Raw genomic sequence first — 22,659 nt, forward strand, 5'->3', positions numbered from 1 at the left:
ACGCTGGGCCATTATTAAGCGCGACCGCTCGTCTGACCTCCGCTGCGGGTGAAGAAGGTAAATAACAGAGCGTGGTGACGCAGCTCAGTGGGCGGAGCGACGTGCGTCGCAGCAGCCAATCCCCATCACGTATGATGTGACGTCATTCAGAGCTCAGCCCTCTCCACAGGCTCTAGAAATCTGTGCGCGTGTGTGCATTGTTTTGAGATTGAGCGTGAGCTATATTTGACGACGATTTATTACACTATATTTACTGTAACCTGCTATTTATATGTTTATAGTAAATGTGCTATAAATACTATTTGTACTAATTTATATTATAATACGACGCCTTATAGTAGGCCTATGTATTCAAGGTACTCAAAACGAATTAATGAATTAATGAATTTAATGAATGAATGAATGAATGAATGAATGAATTTAATGAATGAATTTTCTCCTTCACACTACTTCCAAAACCTGTTATTATTTTATAGGCTACAGCAATCTGAAAGAAAAAGAAGAAAACACCAGACACATTTTATATTTTATGCATATTTTACATACAATTTATATATGCCATTTCGACCTAAAGGATTAAGATTCAATGTTTTAAATGATTATTTTTGATGTTGATTGTAATAGTAGTATTAGTACATCATAAGGTGGAAGCTCAAATATAAAATCTGATTTGCATTTTTATCATTTTGATGCATTTATTTAAAAATGTTTAGGTAATGTTTTAGATGTATAAAACTATTCAAACATTTCATATAAGACATCATACCTGCTCCAAAGATGATGCACATGTTGGTCCATTATTACGTAAAATGTTATAAATTGTAAGGCAGTTTGTTGACAAAAAAAAAAGTGATTATTGATGATTGTATCTGGTGGTAAAGAAATGACACCATTGTTTATCATCATGAAATCATGAAACTTGCATTGCATAACATGATTGCATTATTCCTTGTTTTGTTTTGTTTTTTCAGTGAGCTGTTGTTTAAACTGGTCTGTAAGATTTTCATATGTTTTTAGGAAGTTTTATACTCACCAAGGCTGCATTTATTTGATCAAAAAAATACAGTAAAAACAAAAACTGTGAATTATTAATACAGTTTAAAATAACTGTTTTCTGTTTAAATATATTTTATAAATGTAATTTATTGCTGTGATGTAATAAGTTATATTAATTGGTGACACTTTATTTTAAGGTGCCCTAGTTACACGTTGCATTACTATTTTAATTATGCATAATTACATGCAAGTAACCCTAAGCCAAACCCTAACCCTATAGTAGGGTACATGAAGTTAATTAATATTATTACTCAGTAGCCTACTTAAATGTATAATAACAAGGACACCTTAAAATAAAGTGTAACCCATTACTTTATTAAAGTAACTGAAATAGTTACACTACTTATTACATTTTGAATAGGGTAACTTGTAATCTGTAACCTACTACATTTCCAAAGGAACCTTCCCAACTCTCTCGCCTCCCGTCAATGAACGCGGCGGGTCGCGGAGGGCGGGGCAGCGGAAGTGCGACCGGACCATCTGATCTGTGTCCTACGCAAGACCGTCGCTCCGCCTCGCTCTCCTATCGGACCGTTTCCCTGCCGCATCCATTTTTGTGCATTCAAGAAATCTCTTGGAGTTAGCAGCAGCAGCAGCAGGAGGGAATCGCGGGGAAGTCCGCCGACACCCGCAATAAGGATCGCGGCAGCGGCGGCAGCCATGGGTTAGACTACATTCACCATGATTGCGAAATAAAAGGCAAGCGCCCGTTTTATCTCCACACACACATTAAAGCCTGGGATGCCCTCGGCTCCCGGAAACGCGAGAAGCCCGAGGGTTTTCTCAGACCTTATTCTCAGAAGATGCTTGTCTTTATGAGGCAGCGTGACAAGCTACATTGCTGTCACTGGGATGCATATTGATTCTAGCTAGTAATGCACCACTAAATCCACCAATGCAGGGTGTGAAGGTGTCAGAGATGAGCTAACGTGTTATTATCATGAAACCATTAGTTGTCTGCGGTTTTCATCATCGTAATGCATGTAGTAGATGAGATCAATACACTTATGCATCGCATAAACACAACACTGGCTACACGTGTAGGATGCATAGAGATGTGTTTAATGTTCACGCATCGCTCTCTCAGCAGCATCCACACCTGAAGATGTCAGCTTTGGGGGCCCCTGCGGCTCCCGCTCCGCCGGACCTGAGCCACCTCACCGAGGAGGAGAGGAGGATCATCCTCTCGGTCATGGAGCGGCAGAAGACAGAGGAGGAGAAAGAGCAGTCCATGCTGAAGTAAGCTTGTGTTCAGCACCCTTAATAGGGGGCGGGGAGGACTGCATTTGTCTCTTTAAACGCGCTCCCTCCTGTCATTTTCAGCATGACTGTCTCCTGAAATGTAATACGTCTGCTTACGTCGACTGTCAATATTAGGCTATTGTTGAGACGAGCGCGGACAAAACAGAAGGGGTAGCCGTCAGAGGGGTCAATGTCACGCATCTGGCGGCTTTTCGTCGCTCGCGTGCCGCGTGTGGATGTAGTATTTCGCCTCTGGTGGGCTGGGTTAGCTGTGGGCGCCATCTTCGCTAAAAACCCCACCAGCCGCCGTTTATACCAGAGATTACTACACGTTTGAATGCGTGCTGTCGAATAGGTCAGGCGTTAACTATTAACGCGACGCCCAGCGCGGCGATGTTTGCGTGATAGCGGTTGCCATGGAGCCCGGCGCGGTGTTTTCAGCACCACGGCGCTGTCCGCTGCGGATGCGTGTTTCTCTGACAGATCAGCCTTCCTGTGTGTGTGCGTGCTTGTTTGTGCTACATTATGGGGACCAAATGTGATAGTAAAAGCTGAATTTTTTTACATTTGGTCCACACGAGGAAAAAATTTATTAAAAATAGTAAATGATGCAAACAGGTTTTCTGTAAGGGGTAGGTTTAGGGTTAGGGGATAGAAAATATGGTTTGGTCAGTATAAAAGTAATAGAAGTCTATGGAAAGTCCCCACAAACATGTGTAGGTGTGTGTGTATGTGTGTGTGTTTGCTTGACAGGCCTTATTAATTGCAAGGGTGCACCTGTTTTTCTTGTGTGTGTAGAGGTAGTTGATATCAAGCAGTGAAAGTGTACCGCAGTGTGACATGAAACACTTCCTCTAAGTCTGTCTGAAAAAGCACTGGACCAGTAATTATTGTTTAAGTACTATAGTATTTTTTTTTTAGTTTTGTTTGTGTATGCATGTGTGTGTGTGTATACAGTGGTGGCCAAAATGATTAGAGCACTAGTATTTTCACCAGCTAAAAAAAATGGGTTTAAGTCAGTTATTTCTATCTTTTGCTGTAGTGTGTCAGTAGGAAATATCAGTTTACATTTCCAAACATTCATTTAGCCATTAATTAAATGCTGTAAAATGGGGATGCTGTCAAAAATAATGTCAGAAATAAATTTTCTTTATCAATTAACTTCTATTAACTAAATCAAAGCAACATTTGGTTTGAGCATCCTTTGCGTTTAAAGCAGCATTTGCCCTTGGTGCACTTGCGCATAGTTTTTTAGGGAGCTTTGCAGGTAGGTTTCTTGAAGCATCTCGGAGACGCTGCCACAGTTCTTCTGGATTGAGTCTGTCTCAGTTTGTTCTGTTTCTTCATGTCACTCCAGACAGACTGGATGTATATGTACAAATTTGCATTTTTGACTATGTTGGTCAAAAGGTGAAAGTGATTTGCACTTTTTGAGTCAAAATACTGCTATTTTTGTAGTTTAATATTATTAATTTTACTTTTAAAATTATATTGATAGCATGAAAATTGCTAAATCATTTTGAAACATTTAGTATGATTTTTTATGGTCTGAAGCAATTCTGCACTGTTCTGCTCTATTTAACATAAATCTATATTTATATTTAATATCATATTTATGTCATTTAAACCTTTTTATGCCACTTTTTGAGTCAAAATGCTGCTATTCTTGTAGTTTAATACAAATTTGATTACAAATGATATTAATAGCATGACAATTGCTATATCATTTTGAAAAATTGAGTATACCTTTTTATGGCGTGAAATGATTCTGCACTGTTCTGCACTATTCAAGATAAATGTATATTTATATTTATATAATATTTAAATAATTTAAACTTGGATTTTTATGGCATGAAATAAAGAAGATTCTGCATTACTTCTAATCAAATGCAAGCAATTGTATTTTTGACTATATTGGTTGAAAAGTCAAAATGATTTGCACTTGCTACTGTTTTAGCTTAATACAAATTCCAGCACATATTAATAGCATGAAAAATAAGCATGAATTGGAAAATATCCCTCTTTTGTTTTAATGTCTGCAGCATTTGATCTGCATGAGCTCCTCAAGTTTGTATGAAACCTGATGATCGTGTTTTCAGCACGATTTGAGCATCTGTTCAAAGAGTCATATGATCATGAACTACTCATGACCTGGAGTCCACTGTGATACAGTCATCTGTTATTTCTGTATAAAAACACACACTAGACGTTGCTTTTGACATACGAGAGACAAACTGATTGCTGAGAATTGATGGTTTTATCCACATTTATCCACGTATTGCTCAATGCCTCAAGGCACTGGGTAGAATTGAAAATATTTATTTCAACTATCCCAAAATGAAGCATCTGTTTATGGAGCAGTCTTGCGATGTGGTTCTGCATCTTGCCCTTACTATTTGCTCTCAGATGCAGTGGGCTTTGTGTTTAGAGAGATTATTTACTGGAGTGGCCCAGTTGGCTCCACGGTCCAGGGCTGGACTGAACCCAGTGAACCTCCAGAGCTGTGCCAGAGCTCCGCTCACGTCTGACCGGCATCACTACCAAACAGCGTGAGCTTCAGCTGCGCCACGTGCCTGTTTGTTGATATAGAGAACTCAGACCAAACTGGTGTAACTCACCTCCAATGCTCAAGTTTCTAGTATTATCGCATGCTTGTTCTAAAAACTCAATGGACTCAAGCTCTCAGTGTCACACTTCCAGAGTGTACTGTTGGGATACTGCTGTGTTCTGATGCCTCGAGACTGTGTTTATCAAGCTCTTGTGGTGGCAGAGTTCATGTTTCTGATAAGCCATATCACTGATGTTCTGCATAATGCAAACATGTCTGGGTTATTGATGAAATGATAACTGTTCAGTTTAGTTATTTGTTTATGGTGACATACCACCGGTCAAGGTTTTTCTTTTTTTTTTTAAGTAATGTATACGTTTACTCAGCAAGGATGCGTAAAATTGATCAAAAGTGACAGCAAATACATTTATAATGTTACAAAAGATTTTTATTTCAAATAACATAATTCATCAAAGGATCCTGAAAAAAATGTATCACGGTTTCCACAAAAATAAAAAAATAAAATGTTTCTTTAGCAGCATATTAGCATGATTTCTGAAGGATCATGTGACACTGAAGACTGGAGTAATGATGCTGAAAATTCAGGTTTTTAAATCACAACAATAAATTACATTTTACAATATATTCACATAGAAAGCAGTTATTTTAAATTGCAATAATATTTCACAATATTACTGTTTTTACTGTATTTTTGATCAAATAAATGCAGCCTTGGTGAGCAGAAGAGAGAGAGAGAGAGAGAGAAATGACCAAATCATTTGAATGCATGTGTGCGTATAAAATCTGCAAAGTTTGTGATTTTCACTTCCACCCCAAATGATCTGTTCGCACTGTTGTTGTGCTGAAAGTATAATAGGACATTGATAGCTTAAAAAATCAATGCGTTTACTGCCAGACTCAAACGCGCCAGAGTAACTACTGAGCATGAGAAGAGAAAACGTTCTTGTGCATTTTGGACACATTGCAACCTCAAGTGAGATTTTCCAAATATTCCACATGAGTAATTGCTATATTTACATTTACATTCATTCATTTAGCAGACTGGTAACTCTTTATTTTACAGTGTCTTTGTTACACATTACAAAAAAAGGTCACAGCACGCATCTCCAAATAAACCGCATGTTGTGAAAACATTATATGAATGTCTGTTTTATTCAGTTGGAGAGACTGTATTTAAAGCTCCTTAATGGCGGTGTCGGTAGCTGGCATGAACTTGTTTGACTGACACAGTTTTGTAAGGCCTGTGCCACTGGAGATCTCACAGTCACTCGGTCAGATGTCAGTCTCTCTGATCTGGGTTGGATACTGTGGCTTAATCTGATCGCTGTTTTATTAATCGTAGTCTGTGTAGTTCACCAGTGTCTTCCTCACAAATGTGTAATTAAGGTTCATAGATTCTTAACATCCAAGAAAAACATTTTAGAAGAGCTTGCTGTTTTTTATAGTCTAGTTTCTTGTGCATGTTACTCCAAGTTCAAGTCAAGCTTGAATTTATGGTAGTTTTATAGCATTTGGATTTAAAACATACACTGAAACACTCATCTTAAAGCGACAGTTCAGCTAAAAATTAACATTTTGTCATCATTTACTCAACCTACATGAGTTTCCTTCTTCTGTTGGACACTAAATAAGATATTTTAAAGAATGCTGGTAGCCAGTTGACAGTTGCCATTGACTTCCATAGCATGGCAAAAAAATTCTATGGAAGTCAATGGCTACTGTCAACTGTTTGGTTACCAACATTCTTTAAAATTTGTTCTTTTGTGTGAGTGAATAAATGAATTTTCATTTTTGGGTGAACTATCCCTTTAAGAAAGGGGTTTCAATGTATGAAGAGTTTATTTGCAAAAACAGATAAAACCGTTTTTTTTTGTTTTTTTTCAAAAATGTGACCCTGGAGCACAAAACCAGTCTTAAGTCGCTGGGGTATATTTGTAGCAATAGCCAAAAAAACATTGTATGGGTCAAAATGATTGATTTTTCTTTTATGCCAAAAATCATTAGGATATTAAGTAAAGATCATGTTCCATGAAGACATTTTGTAAATTTCCTACTCCTAACATTTTGTAAATTTCCTAACAAGTCCTGTAAATATATCAAAACTTAATTTTTGATTAGTAATGTGCATTGCTAAGTTCATTTGGTCAACTTTAAAGGAAATTTTCTCAATATTTTGATTTTTTTGCACCCTCAGATTCCAGATTTTTAAATAGTTGTATCTCGGCCAAATATTGTCCTAACAAACCATACATCAATGGAAAGCTTATTTATTCAGCTTTCAGATGATGTATAAATCCTTATGACTGGTTTTGTGGTCCAGGGTCACAAATACAGTATTGGCCTATCATAACAAACCATACATCAATGGAAAGATTATTTCTATTCATTTCGAAAAATTGACCCTTATTACTGGTTTTGTGGTCCTGGGTCACGAATCATGTTTTTTATTATGTCATCATGTTTTTAATTGTGTTTTATTTTGTTAGTTAGCTGTATTTTTTTTGTTATTTTTTAACCTAATCAAAATAACCCAACTGCAGTTTGTTTGAGATTAATTGGAATGCACAATGAAAAAATATGATTTTTGAAAATTGTTAAAAACGGAGTTATCTGTTTTTGCAAATTAACTCTTCATATGCTTTATATCCAAACACTATAAAACTGCCATACATTCAAGCTCGATTTGAACAAGAAGACACCTAACCCATTAAAGTTGAACTATTTTTAGACAAAAAACATCTTGTATACATTCAGAATAACACCTTTAGCTATTGCATGTGTAAATGCAATTTACACAAGCTTTTTAAAACTTGTCTTGAGACTCCTGCCATCTGTGGGATTCAGCTGTGCTTCGTAGCTGTTTTTGAATGTAGTTTTGCACATGGCTGAAATCAGCGGCTGATGCTGAAATGTTTTTTGGCAGAGCAGCACACAAACGGCCATCTGAGGCAACACGGTGCTTTCTAGCAGATACGTTCATATCTTGTGCTCTCACACTCTCCTGAGTGTTAAGTGCTCAGAGAGTGATGATCTATGGAAAAATGAGGCTTCTTATGAAGATTAAAGAGTTTTTGCTAAGTCAGTCATGTGCAAGTGCAGACCCACTGCAACATGCTGGAGTTGGTATCTTCGTCTCTGTGTGTCTGTTTTGATAACTGAAGTCTCACACACAGGCTCTGGTCTGGTAATGTAACTGTTGCTGGTTTGGTGTCAGGCAGAGAGTCACTTATGAAATGAATTACTGGGAAACGTCTGTGCCCTTGGGTCAGACACTTAACCCCAGCATGCTCCAGCGGGACAGTCCCGGCAATTAGCACACCGTAATACGCTTTGGAAAAACACGTCTACTAAATGACAAATAAACTAGTCCATCTAAAACACATTGCTGTATCTATTATGAGCCTTTAGCTTTAAATTCAGAGTCTGGATTGGCTTCTGAGATGGAGTTTGATTGGACTGCATGCCATAATGTAGATAGAGAGATAATAGAGATAACCCTGTGGGTATTCCTCCACACAGCACACTCTGAGTGAGTACAGCATTTAAGAATTAGGGAAGGTTGTGCCTCTTGTTTAGTGATGCCATTAGTCGTTCAGCTGCTCTGTGATTGGCTGCCTAGTCAGATACACTGTTGCTTTAAATGGTCCCTGATCACTTGACATTTATCAGAGTAAAGCCACCTGAGGCATATTCCATTCACACTCCATTCAAACATTTGTGTCTGACCAGCTTTTATAGATTTTGAAGTTTGAAGACAATCGGCAGAAGTAAAAAGCTAAACATAGGCTATAAATGAACTATGACTTCAGGATCACCACCATTAAGCTTCCGACAATTCTGTTAATCTTTATTTAAAACCATTTTGAGTTAGAGTTATAGTTTGTAAGAGCGAGTTTATAAACACAATGAGGCTGTGAAAGTGACTAGGTGTGATGATTCCCATTTACACACTTGTTAGCAAATGCCTTTTTCAAAATCACAAGGGTGTGTATTGCTATTTTATGATGTAGAATAAAATGTGAAAATATCTTGAGCTTAGTGTTAGACACAGACCTTATTTCAAGCATTAAACCAAAAACCCATTCGAAAAATAGGAAAAAGAGCCTTTGACTCCAGGACGATGGAACCAAAAGTGATGAAATGCAACTCATTTTTGGGTTTTAGCCTACAAAAGTGCATCATTCCTGTAGTAGCACTCCATTGCACTGAATGTGAATAGGGTAGATGTGTTTTGTTTTCCCCTTGAGTTCTGAACAAATATTAACTGAACAAATATTGGTGTTTTCAGTTTTGGAATTTGCCCTAGTTGATATCCTCGGTACAAAATACATTACAACATCAAACTCATTGTCAACTTATTCGACTAACCCTTGACAATTATGGTAGTTGACATGTAATTGCAAAGTTACTTATAGTAAAGTGGACCATCGAAATAAAGTGTAACCTTAATAACTAGACATTTTGAAGAACCATTCATATTGCACTGCATCCAGACTGGCTTTATATTAAAAGTCATGCCAATGGATGTCTGTATCACTCTCACAACACACTCTCAACCTGTCCATAACATCTGAATGAACTGAACACAGCTGATGTAGCTTTCCTAAACGAGGACAGACGATGTTTATAGACCCTAAATGCAACACTCATGCACTGCTTGCTGCACACTGTGCAGTATATATACTGCATGCTAGTTTGTAAAACTGTACCGTATGCTGCATCATGCTGGTATTCCCTGCATGCAGAGCACACATACTGTACACATATAAATAGTGCATACTGCAGAAGAGTAGTGCTACAGTATGAATGATGCTACAGTGGTGTAAGTGCACTTGATCTCTGCATCTGAGCTGCATTAGGACTCAGTGTCGGGCATTTAGGAGCGCCGCTGCTGATTGGCTGATCACAGCTAGTAATCTCTTTACGTGTTCAAAGTACACAGTGTTTACACTGGGGTTTCCACTGGACTGCTCTTTGACTATAAACTATTTCCATATGACAGTGCAGGAATTTCATTTTTTTCCCGATGTGAATCTGTAAACACTTGCTGAGCATGCTGTGTATGAGCTTTTATGAGATCTCAGTCTCAAGTAATGAGTTTATGTCAGGTCTGTTGTGTGAAGACGTTGTGTAACAGGATTGACACTTACCTGTATAGTAACCCATGCTCATTGGCTCTGCCTTACAAAGTTGCTGTATAAGTATACTACTTTTCACTCAGACTAGTGTATAAAAACAACAGTACAGTAATTGCATTTTTTTCCCAATTATTTTATAGCCTTGTACACCGTTTACGTTTAAATATATATTAAATACTATTATTAAATATGCAAAGATTTCAAATGGTACCATTCTGCATTAGAGTCCAGATATAGTTTTTTTTTTACTACTTTAATCCAGTTATGTGCAAAATATCTTTTGTAAGTCAGAAAAAATACTAATAACAATACAAAAAAAAAAAAAAAAAAAAACTTTATAAAAAAAAAAAAAACTTCTAAGGAAAGGGAATGTATAATAAAAGAACAGAGTTGGAAAGAAGCATGGTGGAAAAATGTCAGCTGTGGTTGCTTTGCTGTAAAAAAAAAAAAATGGTATAGCAACATTTTAGGTTTTACAAATTGAACTTAATGAAATTGAAAATAATGTATATTTCATTAACTGATATAAAGTTAATTTTCCAACCTACTAAAAATGGTTGTACCTTTATAATATACTGACAATCACTATAAATGGTATGAGAAAGTCACGCGATGACTCAAAGTTTATCACAAGCTGAAGTAAACGCTAGGTGCACATAATGTCATACACACAAACACAAAAACATGACATTCTAATGTACATAACTGATAACAAGAAACTAAAAAACAATCATTTAAATGAATCCATAAATGTCACAGAGAATTCTGGGAATGTCAATTAATTTTTTTAACTGTAAATTATGAGATGAATATCACTTTCAAACACTGTACATTCACAGTATTTACTGTAAAAGTTGATGAAATGTCCCGTTAGATTCATTCGTTTTTCAAACTTACGGTTAACCAATTAACAGATTTTTACATTGCATTTTTACAGTCTTTAGTGTTAAAATTACAAACATTTTTATAGCCATGAAAAAGAAATACCCAGTTTATTCATGTGGTAGGCCACATTAAGCGCATTGCATTGTGGGATATAGTGTGTTTCATGCAGTGCATCCTGGTTGTGTCATACATTATGGCGACTGCATGCATACAGAAAATTAGCATAATGTTGAGTACAGTATGTATACTGTACGCTGCAGAAATAGTGAGAACAGTGTGGTTGTGTTCAACTGTATGCTGAGCACTGTGGATGTGAAGATCTGTGGATCTCAAAATCATGCTGTGATATAATAGTTCTCAGATGAACAATGTGTTAATTGGCTAATTATGACGGGATTATGGGATGTTACACAGAAGGTCTTTAGATTAAAGATTAATATTATAGCACATTGCATACAACACCAAAAATCACATATAAGGCAAAACATTTATATATGATTTATTCTCTTTATGTTAATGTGTTTCATTATGTGATTTTTAGATTCATGTGGGTTTTTTTTCATATTTTTTTGTAACACTCATGATTTATGTTTATTTATATAATCATCTGCCTATGTATTGGGGCTGCCATTAGATAGAGCTTTATTGATCTTATAATTTTCTGAAGTTGCTTCTCAAATGCTGAATCTGGTTAATTTTGAATCAAAATATAGGCAACACGAAAAGCACATTTCATACACAATGTAAATGGTTTACATAAAAGTTTTTTAAAATCATCATAAAATAATCAAAACAGATGCACAAGAAATAAGAAGAACAATAAAAGCAGAGAAATAAAAATGATTATTAAAATGTAAAATGTATTAAAATGGTGAAGACCATCCATTTCCAGGATATACTGTATTTACATAAACTGATGAATAAATTAGCAAATTTACATGAATCTTTGCAAATTCATCATTCTTAAACGTCTACTAAATTATGCTAAAATTAGTGCTGGGCAACGATTAATCGCATCCAAAATAAAAGTTTTTGTTTACATAATATATGTGTGTATACGGTGTATATTTATTATGTATATATAAAGACACACACATACAGCATATATTTTGAAAATATTGACATGTATTTGCATGTATGTATTTATATTCATATAATTTATATATAAATATATAAACATATCTTTCTTAAATATATACATGCATGTGTGTGTATTTATATATACATAATAAATATACACCGTATACACACATATATTATATAAACAAAAACTTTTATTTTGGATACGATTAATCGTTGCCCAGCACTAGCTAAAATAAAATAGCATTTAATGCATGAAATGTATTGCTATTTATAATAATAATAATAATAATAATAATAAATAAGTTGGCACGTTAATTTGGCAGCCCTAATTTATTTATTTATTTAATTTGTTTCTGCTTCGTCAGTGTTTGATTTAGTCTGTTGTTTTGCCCTGTGTGTGTGCTGAGCTGTTGAACATGTCTTTTTAGGGAACCTCCTAAAGAAGACACAAAGCCTCAGTCAGCTCAGTGAGTACAAGACAACTCTTCCAGCGTTCACCTTCCTTTTCCACCCTTCGCTGTCTGTGACACATCCCTCAGAGCTGCCCCGTGATCAGTTGTTTGGCTCTATGATGTCCTGTAGTTGGTACACTTGTACAGCATCACCTCTAGTTTTCTTAATACTGAAACTGTTCCCGTTTTCTCACCCTACTAACCGTTTTATCCGTTCAGTAGCACATCTGTGTTGCTGTAGTGATGTAGTTGGTCAGCTGCTCCTCCACAGTGCTCCAGTTATACAGCACTACTGTCCTCTTGTGATTCAGCTGCTTTCTCCTCCCTCAGTCCTAAAGCTGCTGTTTCTCTAATCACTCATCTCTTTTTAGTCAATTCTAATGCATTACCAGTTAAACTATGTGAGCATCCTTCAAACAAGATCAGTTTACTTAAGTGGCATTAGACTTGTTCTAAGAGACTATATCTTTAACAAAATATAATTTAATTTGAAAAAAAAAAAAAGTCTAAATTGTTTTTCTTGTTTTAAGAATATACATTTTATTACCAGTAATTTATTTGTAAAACAAACAAACAAACAAACAAAAAATCCTCTGAAAGGTTTAATGTCTTTACAACAAAAATAAATTTGTTCTCAAGTACATTACAACAAAACAAAACAAACAATAAATAAATAAATGTAGTTTTTTTTCAGTACAGTGCATTGAAAAAAGATTTGTATTTAAATATAAATTATAATTTTTTTATTTCATTTTTAATATATATATACATTTACATATGTTTTAAGAGACTATATCTTAAACAAATATATTTTAATTTGTAAAAAAAATGCTTAAATAGTTTTTATTGTTTTAATAATTTACCTTTTGTTACCAGCAATTTATTTAAAAAAAAAAATCCTCTAAAAGTTTTAATGTCTTTACAACAAAAATACATTTGTTCTCAAGTACATTATAAAACAACAACAACAACAACAATAATAATAATAATAATATAAATGTAGTTTTATTGCCGTATACTGTATATTTAACTTTCAATGTTAAAGCAAATTCTTTTTTTTTTGAAACCATGACATTTTTTCTGCTGACACTTTAGGTCGATTAATGCATCTTTGCTAAATAAATTTCATACATGCATACATACATACATAAAATCTTATTAATCCCAAACTTTGTAACCATAGTTGAAACATTGATAGTCGATTGAAAAGTGAAACTCTGCTCATCATCATGTCATTCCAAACCTGTTTGACTTTCTTTTTTGGAGCACAAAAGGAAATATTAGGCTATATCCAAGCTGAAAAACAGCAGTATAAACTGTTGAGTATAAAATGTGTTCAGGTTTGCTGTGTTAATTTGAAAAAAAAAAAGTCTAAATTGTTTTTCTTGTTTTAAGAATATACCTTTTATTACCAGTAATTTATTTGTAAAACAAACAAACAAACAAACAAAAAATCCTCTGAAAGGTTTAATGTCTTTACAACAAAAATAAATTTGTTCTCAAGTACATTACAACAAAACAAAACAAAACAAACAATAAATAAATAAATGTAGTTTTTTTTCAGTACAGTGCATTGAAAAAAGATTTGTATTTAAATATAAATTATAATTTTTTTATTTCATTTTTAATATATATATTATTAATCCCAAACTTTGTAACCATAGTTGAAACATTGATAGTCGATTGAAAAGTGAAACTCTGCTCATCATCATGTCATTCCAAACCTGTTTGACTTTCTTTTTTGGAGCACAAAAGGAAATATTAGGCTATATCCAAGCTGAAAAACAGCAGTATAAACTGTTGAGTATAAAATGTGTTCAGGTTTGCTGTGACATGAATGTGAGTCAACAATTAATTTTCATTTTTGGATGAACTATCTCTTTAAACACAGAAAGAAACAGATAAGATTCGACATATACGGTGATTACCACTCGCAATCAAGCATTACAGCACAGTTCAACAAAATGTTTAGGGATTTCTTGGTGTCGTCCCACCAAATTGGAAGTGTTAGAGGAACAGACAGAAACACACCCCTCGGGTTTTTGCCACTTGATGTTGCTGTGCTTGTCACTGAGCTGGTTAGTAATGTCCTTCAGCCCCAGTCAAAGTCCCCCAGTGAGGAGCAGCCCAAGCCGTAAGTACAGCGCAGGGCCTTCAGTTCACACTGCTGGAAGGAATAGTTCACCTAAACATGAACATCTGCTCACCCTCAGGCCATCCAAGATGTAGATGAGTTTGTTTCTTCATCAGATTTGAACAGAGAAATGTAGCATTTCATCACTTGCTCACCACTGGATCCTCTGCAGTGAATGGGTGCCGTCAGAATGAGAGTCCAAACAGCTGATAAAAACATCACAATAATCCACAAGTAATCCACACCACTCCAGTCCATCAATTAATGTCTTGTGAAGTGAAAAGCTGCGTGTTTTTCAGAAACAAATCCATCATGGCGTTTCAACTTTAAACCATAATAGCTGGCCAAAATATAAGTCCATAATCCATAATAATGCTTCCTCCATATATTTGTTCAACTGTTTTGGACTGTTTTTGCTTGTAAACAGTGCTTGATCTGTGCAGATTTCTCTCCCGATTCAGACAAGACGACCTTTTCGCTGAAGAAAGCCATATTTAGATAGAGGACTCGCATTTTAGCTAGAAACAATGGTTTGAAGTTAAAAATGTCTTGATGGATTTGTTTCTTACAAACACGCAGCTTTTCACTTCACAAGACGTTAACTGATGGACTGGAGTGGTGTGGATTATTGTGATGTTTTTATCAGCTGTTTGGACTCTCATTCTGACGGCACCCATTCACTGCAGAGGACCCAGTGGTGAGCAAGTGACGTAATGCTACATTTCACCCCATGAAGAAACAAACTCATCTACATCTTGGATGGCCTGAGGATGACAAAATTTCAGCAAACTTTCATTTTTGGTGAACCATTCCTTTAGTGGGTTTGACCCCATATATAGTGAATGGCTTGTCACTATAATTATACTACAAAAGAAATGAGTAACATTTTACTCGAAGCCTTTATGTATAATGCATTATATCTTCTCATAAATAAGATATAAAGTCAAAATGAATTAACATCTGCAGATTCCTTGGTTGTTTGTCCTGTGTTTGAAAGCGTTATACTTTCTGAAAGGTGTAACAATGAATAGAACAGTATTATGATGTATTATAACCGAGGTTACAATTATTCATGAGATCAGTGCATTATAAGGTGCATAATTAATGCATTCAAAGTATGTTTATAATGCATTATATATGTGTTACCAAGAAATGCTCCGGGCTCCATTAAGTACCCATGGCTGCATTTGCATGGCATATCATGTGAAAGTTCCCACATGCACATATAGATACCCTATGTGCGTACTAAAGTTTAAAATGTTTTGATGCTTGAATGGACAGTCTTGTCAATCTCCTAAATTGTATGTCATCACAACACGCTCAATTCATGATCCATAAGTTTGTCATGCATGACCAGTGACTCTGGATATTCATGTACTCCTGCGGAGAGACAGTGTCGGATCGTTTCAGTGTGGACGCCATCGATTTTCTGGAGCTCAAACTGAACATCATGATGTGTAGAGCATGTAGAGTAAAAGCCGCAGATTCCCTGTCACATACTTCACCGCTCCATGCGTCTTAAAAAAACAGTCAATAAACATCTGATGAGTAAGTGTTTTCTCGGGATAGATTATTGATGGAGTCTGTCTGCATTAGGTTTGGATCCTGTCAAACCGGCACACTCTCTCATCCCGAGTCTTAATATAGCATTAGACGCATCCTATCAGTGGTTACGGTCTCGTTTCAATAAGGTTTGACTGATGAATGTACAAGAGGTCGACCGATGTATCGGTTTTGCCGATTAATCGGCACCGATAGTTGATTGCTGGAACTATCGGTTATCGACAAAAATCCATGCCGATAGTTTTCCGGGTTGCGTCCATTGCTGGAGCGGCTGAGAAGGGTCTGCTGTCATTACACAGTGCGAGAGCGGCCTCTAGTGGTTGAAATCACTGACAGCACGTGCTATTTGTTTAGACACGTGATACTGCACGCTGAACAGAGCGGGAAACTTCAGACGCGGATTTAAATGCAGCCGACAGAAAATCCTGCCGCGCCACAGAGCGCCATTCACATAGTTTTCCTTTAAATTACATTATATTGGTCCCGAATCGTTGTTAATGTACATAATGAATTGTGTATTGTGCATTTTCAGCAAAACGTTTGTCTTTCTGTGGCTCTAATAAAGTCTGTGTGCTATCGGCCTTTTTTTACTCCCTAATATCGGTATTGGCCCCAAAAAAAACCATATCGGTCGGGCTCTAGTTTACATCCCCAGCGCTCTCTAAAACCCAAAGAACCACAACACTCACGTGCCAAACAATTACGCTTTCTTGTTTTATACATTCTCAGAATAAAAGGTACAACATCTGTCTATACTCTTTCAAAATGCAATACCATTTAGGTACTAATATGTACATTTTAGGTATTGATATGCATCTTTTAGAGGTAAATAAGGTACTTTTTTTTAAAAAGGTACCGCCCCAGTGATAGCTTTCGTACCTTGTTTTCTGAGTGTGTAGATACTATTTGCACTTGAATGTGGTATAAATTAGTGTTATTTTTGTATTATACTATTTGTTCATATTTAGATTAGCTTTTATTTTCAGTTTTCATTTTAATTATGATACTTTTAGTAGTTTTGGTATTTCTATGTGCTTTTTTATTATTTCTTTTTCTCTTTAGCTTTAAGTAATTTTTTTATTTCAGTTTAGATTTAATCATTTTCAACTTCAACTTATTTCAGTTTAAACCATGCCATGTCAACATTTCTAATTTTTTCTTTTTAAGTTTAAGTTTGTCATCCAAAATGTAAAAAAAGTTTTATTTTATTTCAACTAACAAAAATGTAACAAAATTTTTTTTGATAATTTTAGCTAGCAAAAAAAAAAAAAACTGGTACAATTTGGGGTTTCATAAATTTGATTTATTTATTTTGAAGCAAGGAAGCCACAAATCTCACATTTGTTGAACAGCTTTCAGCTATAATATATAATACAACAGGAAAAGTAGCTAGTTGTAAATGTATCCATTTTGATGCATATATATTAAAAAAAATATTTTTAGAAGAAAAGCAAGCGTGAAAGTCCACTCCTATACCGTGGTGAAAGCAAATTGTACAAAAATGTATGAATGAAATCATACAAATTAACAACCAATTCACCATGAGAGTTTGAAACGTTTTTTTTTTTTACCTTTTCTAATATATATATATATTTTGGCCTGTGCTTCTTTACCATGTTAAACAATTTTGGTATCATTATCCTTTTTAACAATGGAACATCTAGGCATCAAGGAAGTCAATCCGTTTCCTCAGTTTCTATAAAAAAGGTGAATAATTTTAGAACCTTTGACAGTTATTTTTTTTTCAACATGTAAAGTTTATTTTTAGAAAATAATTATTGTTATTATTAAACATTTTTAATGTTGTAACAGTATTCAGGCATGCCCTTAAAATTGCTACCCTCATAAAAACAGCTCATAATATTTAGTTTGACCTCTCGAGCTCTTTTCCTAAAGTTACTTCCTTTCACAAGATTGTTTTATGCATTTTTTCCAAGTATCACACTCTATTTTGCATCATATTTGTGGACAGCTCCTATCAAATGCTTTAGATTTACATACACATCATGGAAAACAGCTTCATCTTTTTTTGCAGTAAAATGCAGGGTATGCCGAACGATGTATTCCTGACGAGTTTTGCACGTATGTTAATACGTCTCAGCACAAACTCAAACTCGGACCAGATCCAGGAGCAGCTCTTCACACCTACAGCTAGAAGAAAGCACTAAATGTCCCTCTCTGCCCTCCACAGGAAGCTGCACCAGCAGTTTGAGATGTACAAGGACCAGGTGAAGAAGATCGGAGAGGAGGCTCCGAAGAACCCGGAGCAGAAGGGAGACTCGCCCACCTGTGGGATCTGCCACAAAACCAAGTTTGCCGACGGCTGCGGCCATGTCTGTTCTTATTGCCAAACCAAGTTCTGCGCGCGCTGTGGAGGACGCGTCTCCCTCCGCTCCAATAAAGTACGTCTGACTCCTCTCTCTCACCGTAGAGTCTGTAGACACGTTGTATAGAAACCCCTTCACCACTGTGTCTGTACTGTACAGTATGTCAGATTTCTACATCTTTCATGTTGTATCTGAATTTGGTGGTTTTTGATTACTCAGGAAGTTAACCATTTCACCTCATGACCACAAGAGGGTGCTGAAAATATTCCAATATCTAGTGCAGGGCTTAGCTTCAGTTTAGCTCCAACCCTAATTAAACACACCTGAACCAGCTAATCAAGCTCTTACTAGGCATAGAAACTTCCAGTCAGGTGTGTTGAGGCAAGTTGGAGCTAAACTCTGCAGGACACCGGCCCTCCAGGACCAAGTTTGGACAGCCCTGATCTAGTGTCTCCATAACTGCAGCTGCTGTCTTTCTAATGGCCTCCTCAGCTCTTGATCTGAGGACAGAAGACTATGACAGTGCTGGGTAGTTGTAGTCCATTACTGATTACAAATTACATGACAAAAATTGTAGTCAGTTGCATAATCCATTATATTTAGGGGTGCACATAAGTTTTTCAGCCTGGTTCTCATAAAAGAGAACCTGGAGATTTGGTTTGGTCCTCACACTGCACATAGTGTATCCCATTAAATACAAATATATATATATATTAAAAAAAAATATCGTATTGATAATATTGTTGCACTTTATTTAGTTAAAAAAAAAAAAACTAAATAATAAAGTGTGATAATACTATTACGTTTTAAAATAAAAAGGGAGTATTAAATACAAATACAACTATTTTATATTAAACTTAAAAATAAAATGCTAATATTTACTTCTTTTTTTAAAAGATGAATTTTTATTATTTTAAAACTTAAAATCAGCAGGCTTTTATTTTGACGGGTTGCCGGCAAGTAAGTATATGCGCTTCCGGGTTTAGTGCTGCCGACTGAAGCACATCAGTGAATGAAATGTCACAGTTGTGCATTGTGCTTTGATAAAGGCAGCGGGTAGCCTAGATTTATTTATCTATTCAGTTTGAATAGAAATCTTATACAGTATTACAGTTTGTCGATCTAAAATGGTAATTGGTCAGCTGTCAACCATGTCGGTACGCCAATGCGCTGTCAGAACTTATTTACACAGAGCATTTTTTTATTTTGGTCACGCATGCGCACCTGCGTACCACTTATGTGCACCCCTGATTATAACAGCACTTTCAACACACTCAAATGTATCTAGTATGATAAAACCGAGCTGCTTTACCCCACATTCGCATGAGCGGAAGGAGCGAAAGCGGTCGACTGTGGCATAATAAAAGCTCCGCTGTTTTCCGCTTCCACAGCTTTCAGCCCCACCCTGCTTCATACTACAGTGACGTTAATAAATCTTTAATTCGTTAGCTCATCCATGAACATGATTTCTGCCCATGATTCCACACTCAGTCACGGCGTCATCAAACTACGCCTTTGTTTCTTTGTTTGTTTTGAATATGCGCCCTCTAGCAGTGAAAATTACATACTGTGCCTTTAATGTTTATTTTTATTTTTCATTTTAATTTGTAGTTAAAATTTTAGTGATTTTGATGTGAGTTTTTGTCATTTTTATTAGATTTTTTTAAGGAATTATTTAAATTTTAATGCTCATTTTATTTCAAGTAATGAACTTTTTATGGTTTTAGTTAATGATAATATACCTGTTACAGTGTTATTTTTGTATCAGTGAAATACTGTTATAGTTATTATTAGTACTTTGCATTATTTTTATTTTTATATTTTCTGTTTTTATTGTAATCTTCATTAAAGTTTTAGTGTTTTTTTTGTTTGTGGTATTTTTATTAGTTTTTTCATATGTCTATTAGTGGTTCAACGGATCACAAATCTCACGGTTCGGATCACATTACGGTTTTTGACCCACGGATCGGATCATTTTTCGGATCAGCAAGAAAATAAAAATATTTCAATTTAACTTGCTTTCCATTTATTACTTAAAGCGAAGTACTTCTTTGATACCACAGCAAATACTACTAGATTAACTAAGAAAGTTTAAACATGAGAGACAAGAGAACAGCCAGTAAAAATAAGAACAAATACACAAATTACAAGCATAGACAAATACAACAGAATATGTTACAAATAAAATAAGGTTGGTAGTATTCAGTTTAATTATTTACTTTTATATTTTATTAGAGTTCTATTTTGACCCTTTATAGTAGGATTTTTTTTGTTTTGTTTTTTTTGAAGGAGGGGGCACAACAATGCTATTCTGCTTAGGGCACCCATTTGGCCAGCATTTGGCCCTCCAGGGGAGTTTGGTGACCCCTGTTCTAGTATGTCTAGTAAGACCTCGATTAGCTGGTTCAGGTGTGTTTAATTGGGGTTGAAGTTAAACTTTGCAGGACACCGGCCCTCCAGGACCAAGTTTGGACAGCCCTGATCTAGTGTCTCCATAACTGCAGCTGCTGTCTTTCTAATGGCCTCCTCAGCTCTTGATCTGAGGACAGAAGACTATGACAGTGCTGGGTAGTTGTAGTCCATTACTGATTACAAATTACATGACAAAAATTGTAGTCAGTTGCAGAATCCATTATATTTAGGGGTGCACATAAGTTTTTCAGCCTGGTTCTCATAAAAGAGAACCTGGAGATTTGGTTTGGTCCTCACACTGCACATAGTGTATCCCATTAAATACAAATATATATATATATTAAAAAAAAATATCGTATTGATAATATTGTTGCACTTTATTTAGTTAAAAAAAAAAAAACTAAATAATAAAGTGTGATAATACTATTACGTTTTAAAATAAAAAGGGAGTATTAAATACAAATACAACTATTTTATATTAAACTTAAAAATAAAATGCTAATATTTACTTCTTTTTTTAAAAGATGAATTTTTATTATTTTAAAACTTAAAATCAGCAGGCTTTTATTTTGACGGGTTGCCGGCAAGTAAGTATATGCGCTTCCGGGTTTAGCGCTGCCGACTGAAGCACATCAGTGAATGAAATGTCACAGTTGTGCATTGTGCTTTGATAAAGGCAGCGGGTAGCCTAGATTTATTTATCTATTCAGTTTGAATAGAAATCTTATACAGTATTACAGTTTGTCGATCTAAAATGGTAATTGGTCAGCTGTCAACCATGTCGGTACGCCAATGCGCTGTCAGAACTTATTTACACAGAGCATTTTTTTATTTTGGTCACGCATGCGCACCTGCGTACCACTTATGTGCACCCCTGTATATTACACATTTTAGGCAATATAATCAGACTACTTTTTGATTACTTTTGATTTAACTTCTTTATTGATTTAAATAGGATAATATTGTACCATATTGATAAAAAAAACTACAAGCAGAAAGACAATATATTAAATGTATTGTTTTTAACAACATGAAGTGCGTTAAACATTAAATTACCGTATTGGCCCGAATATAAGACGACCCTCGCGTTTTTTCAGATGTATTTCCAAGAAAAAAAATTTCATCTTATATTCGGTACAATACGGTACTTCAAGGTTTCTCCAACGAGACTTCATGAAGAAACTGCAGGGGGTTTGTGAGCTTAATGAAAAGCATATCTTTTTTAAAGCATGTCATTTTAAAATAACGACAATCAAAATAAAACACTTACTAAAAAAAGATTAAATATTTTTTTGGATCTTTTGCATTTCATGTAAACCAACATCAGAGAATTGTGAACATGCAAATGTGTTACTTAATCATTAATTGTTGCCTTGAAATCTCAGGGGTACTTCAAGTAAATATGTGTGACCCTGGACCACAAAATCAGTCATAAGGGTCAATTTTTTTAAAATTGAGATGTATACATCATCTGAAAGCTGAATAAATAAGCTTTTCATTGATGTATGGTTTGTTAGGACAATATTTGGCCGAGATACAACTATTTGAGAATCTGGAATCGGAGGGTGCAAAAAAAAATCTAAATATTGAGAAAATCACCTTTAAAGTTGTCCAAATTAAGTTCTTAGCAATGCATATTACTATTTAAAAATTAAGTTTTAATATATTCACAGTAGGAAATGTACAAAATATCTTCATGGAACATGATCTTTACTTAATATCCTAATGATTTTTGGCATAAAAGAAAAATCAATAATTTTGACACATACAATGTATTGTTGGCTATTGCTACAAATAT

General features: G+C 35.2%; 1 protein-coding gene across 2 annotated transcripts in view; it reads left to right on the plus strand.

The window, feature by feature from the left end:
- Positions 1-1,589: 1,589 nt before the first annotated feature.
- LOC107732136 (regulating synaptic membrane exocytosis protein 2-like) overlaps positions 1,590-22,659 on the plus strand; it is a 93,758-nt gene continuing 72,688 nt past the window's right edge. For both annotated transcript variants that reach the window (XM_016543404.1, XM_016543405.1), the window contains exons 1-3: positions 1,590-1,755; positions 2,147-2,295; positions 18,314-18,524. In XM_016543404.1, the coding sequence (XP_016398890.1) occupies positions 2,162-2,295; positions 18,314-18,524 (345 nt within the window). In that variant the 5' untranslated portion in view covers positions 1,590-1,755; positions 2,147-2,161. The remainder of the gene's footprint in view (positions 1,756-2,146; positions 2,296-18,313; positions 18,525-22,659) is intronic.

Source organism: Sinocyclocheilus rhinocerous, unplaced genomic scaffold, assembly GCF_001515625.1.
Source record: "Sinocyclocheilus rhinocerous isolate Xijiao unplaced genomic scaffold, SAMN03320098_v1.1 scaffold1571, whole genome shotgun sequence".
NCBI lineage: Eukaryota > Metazoa > Chordata > Actinopteri > Cypriniformes > Cyprinidae > Sinocyclocheilus > Sinocyclocheilus rhinocerous.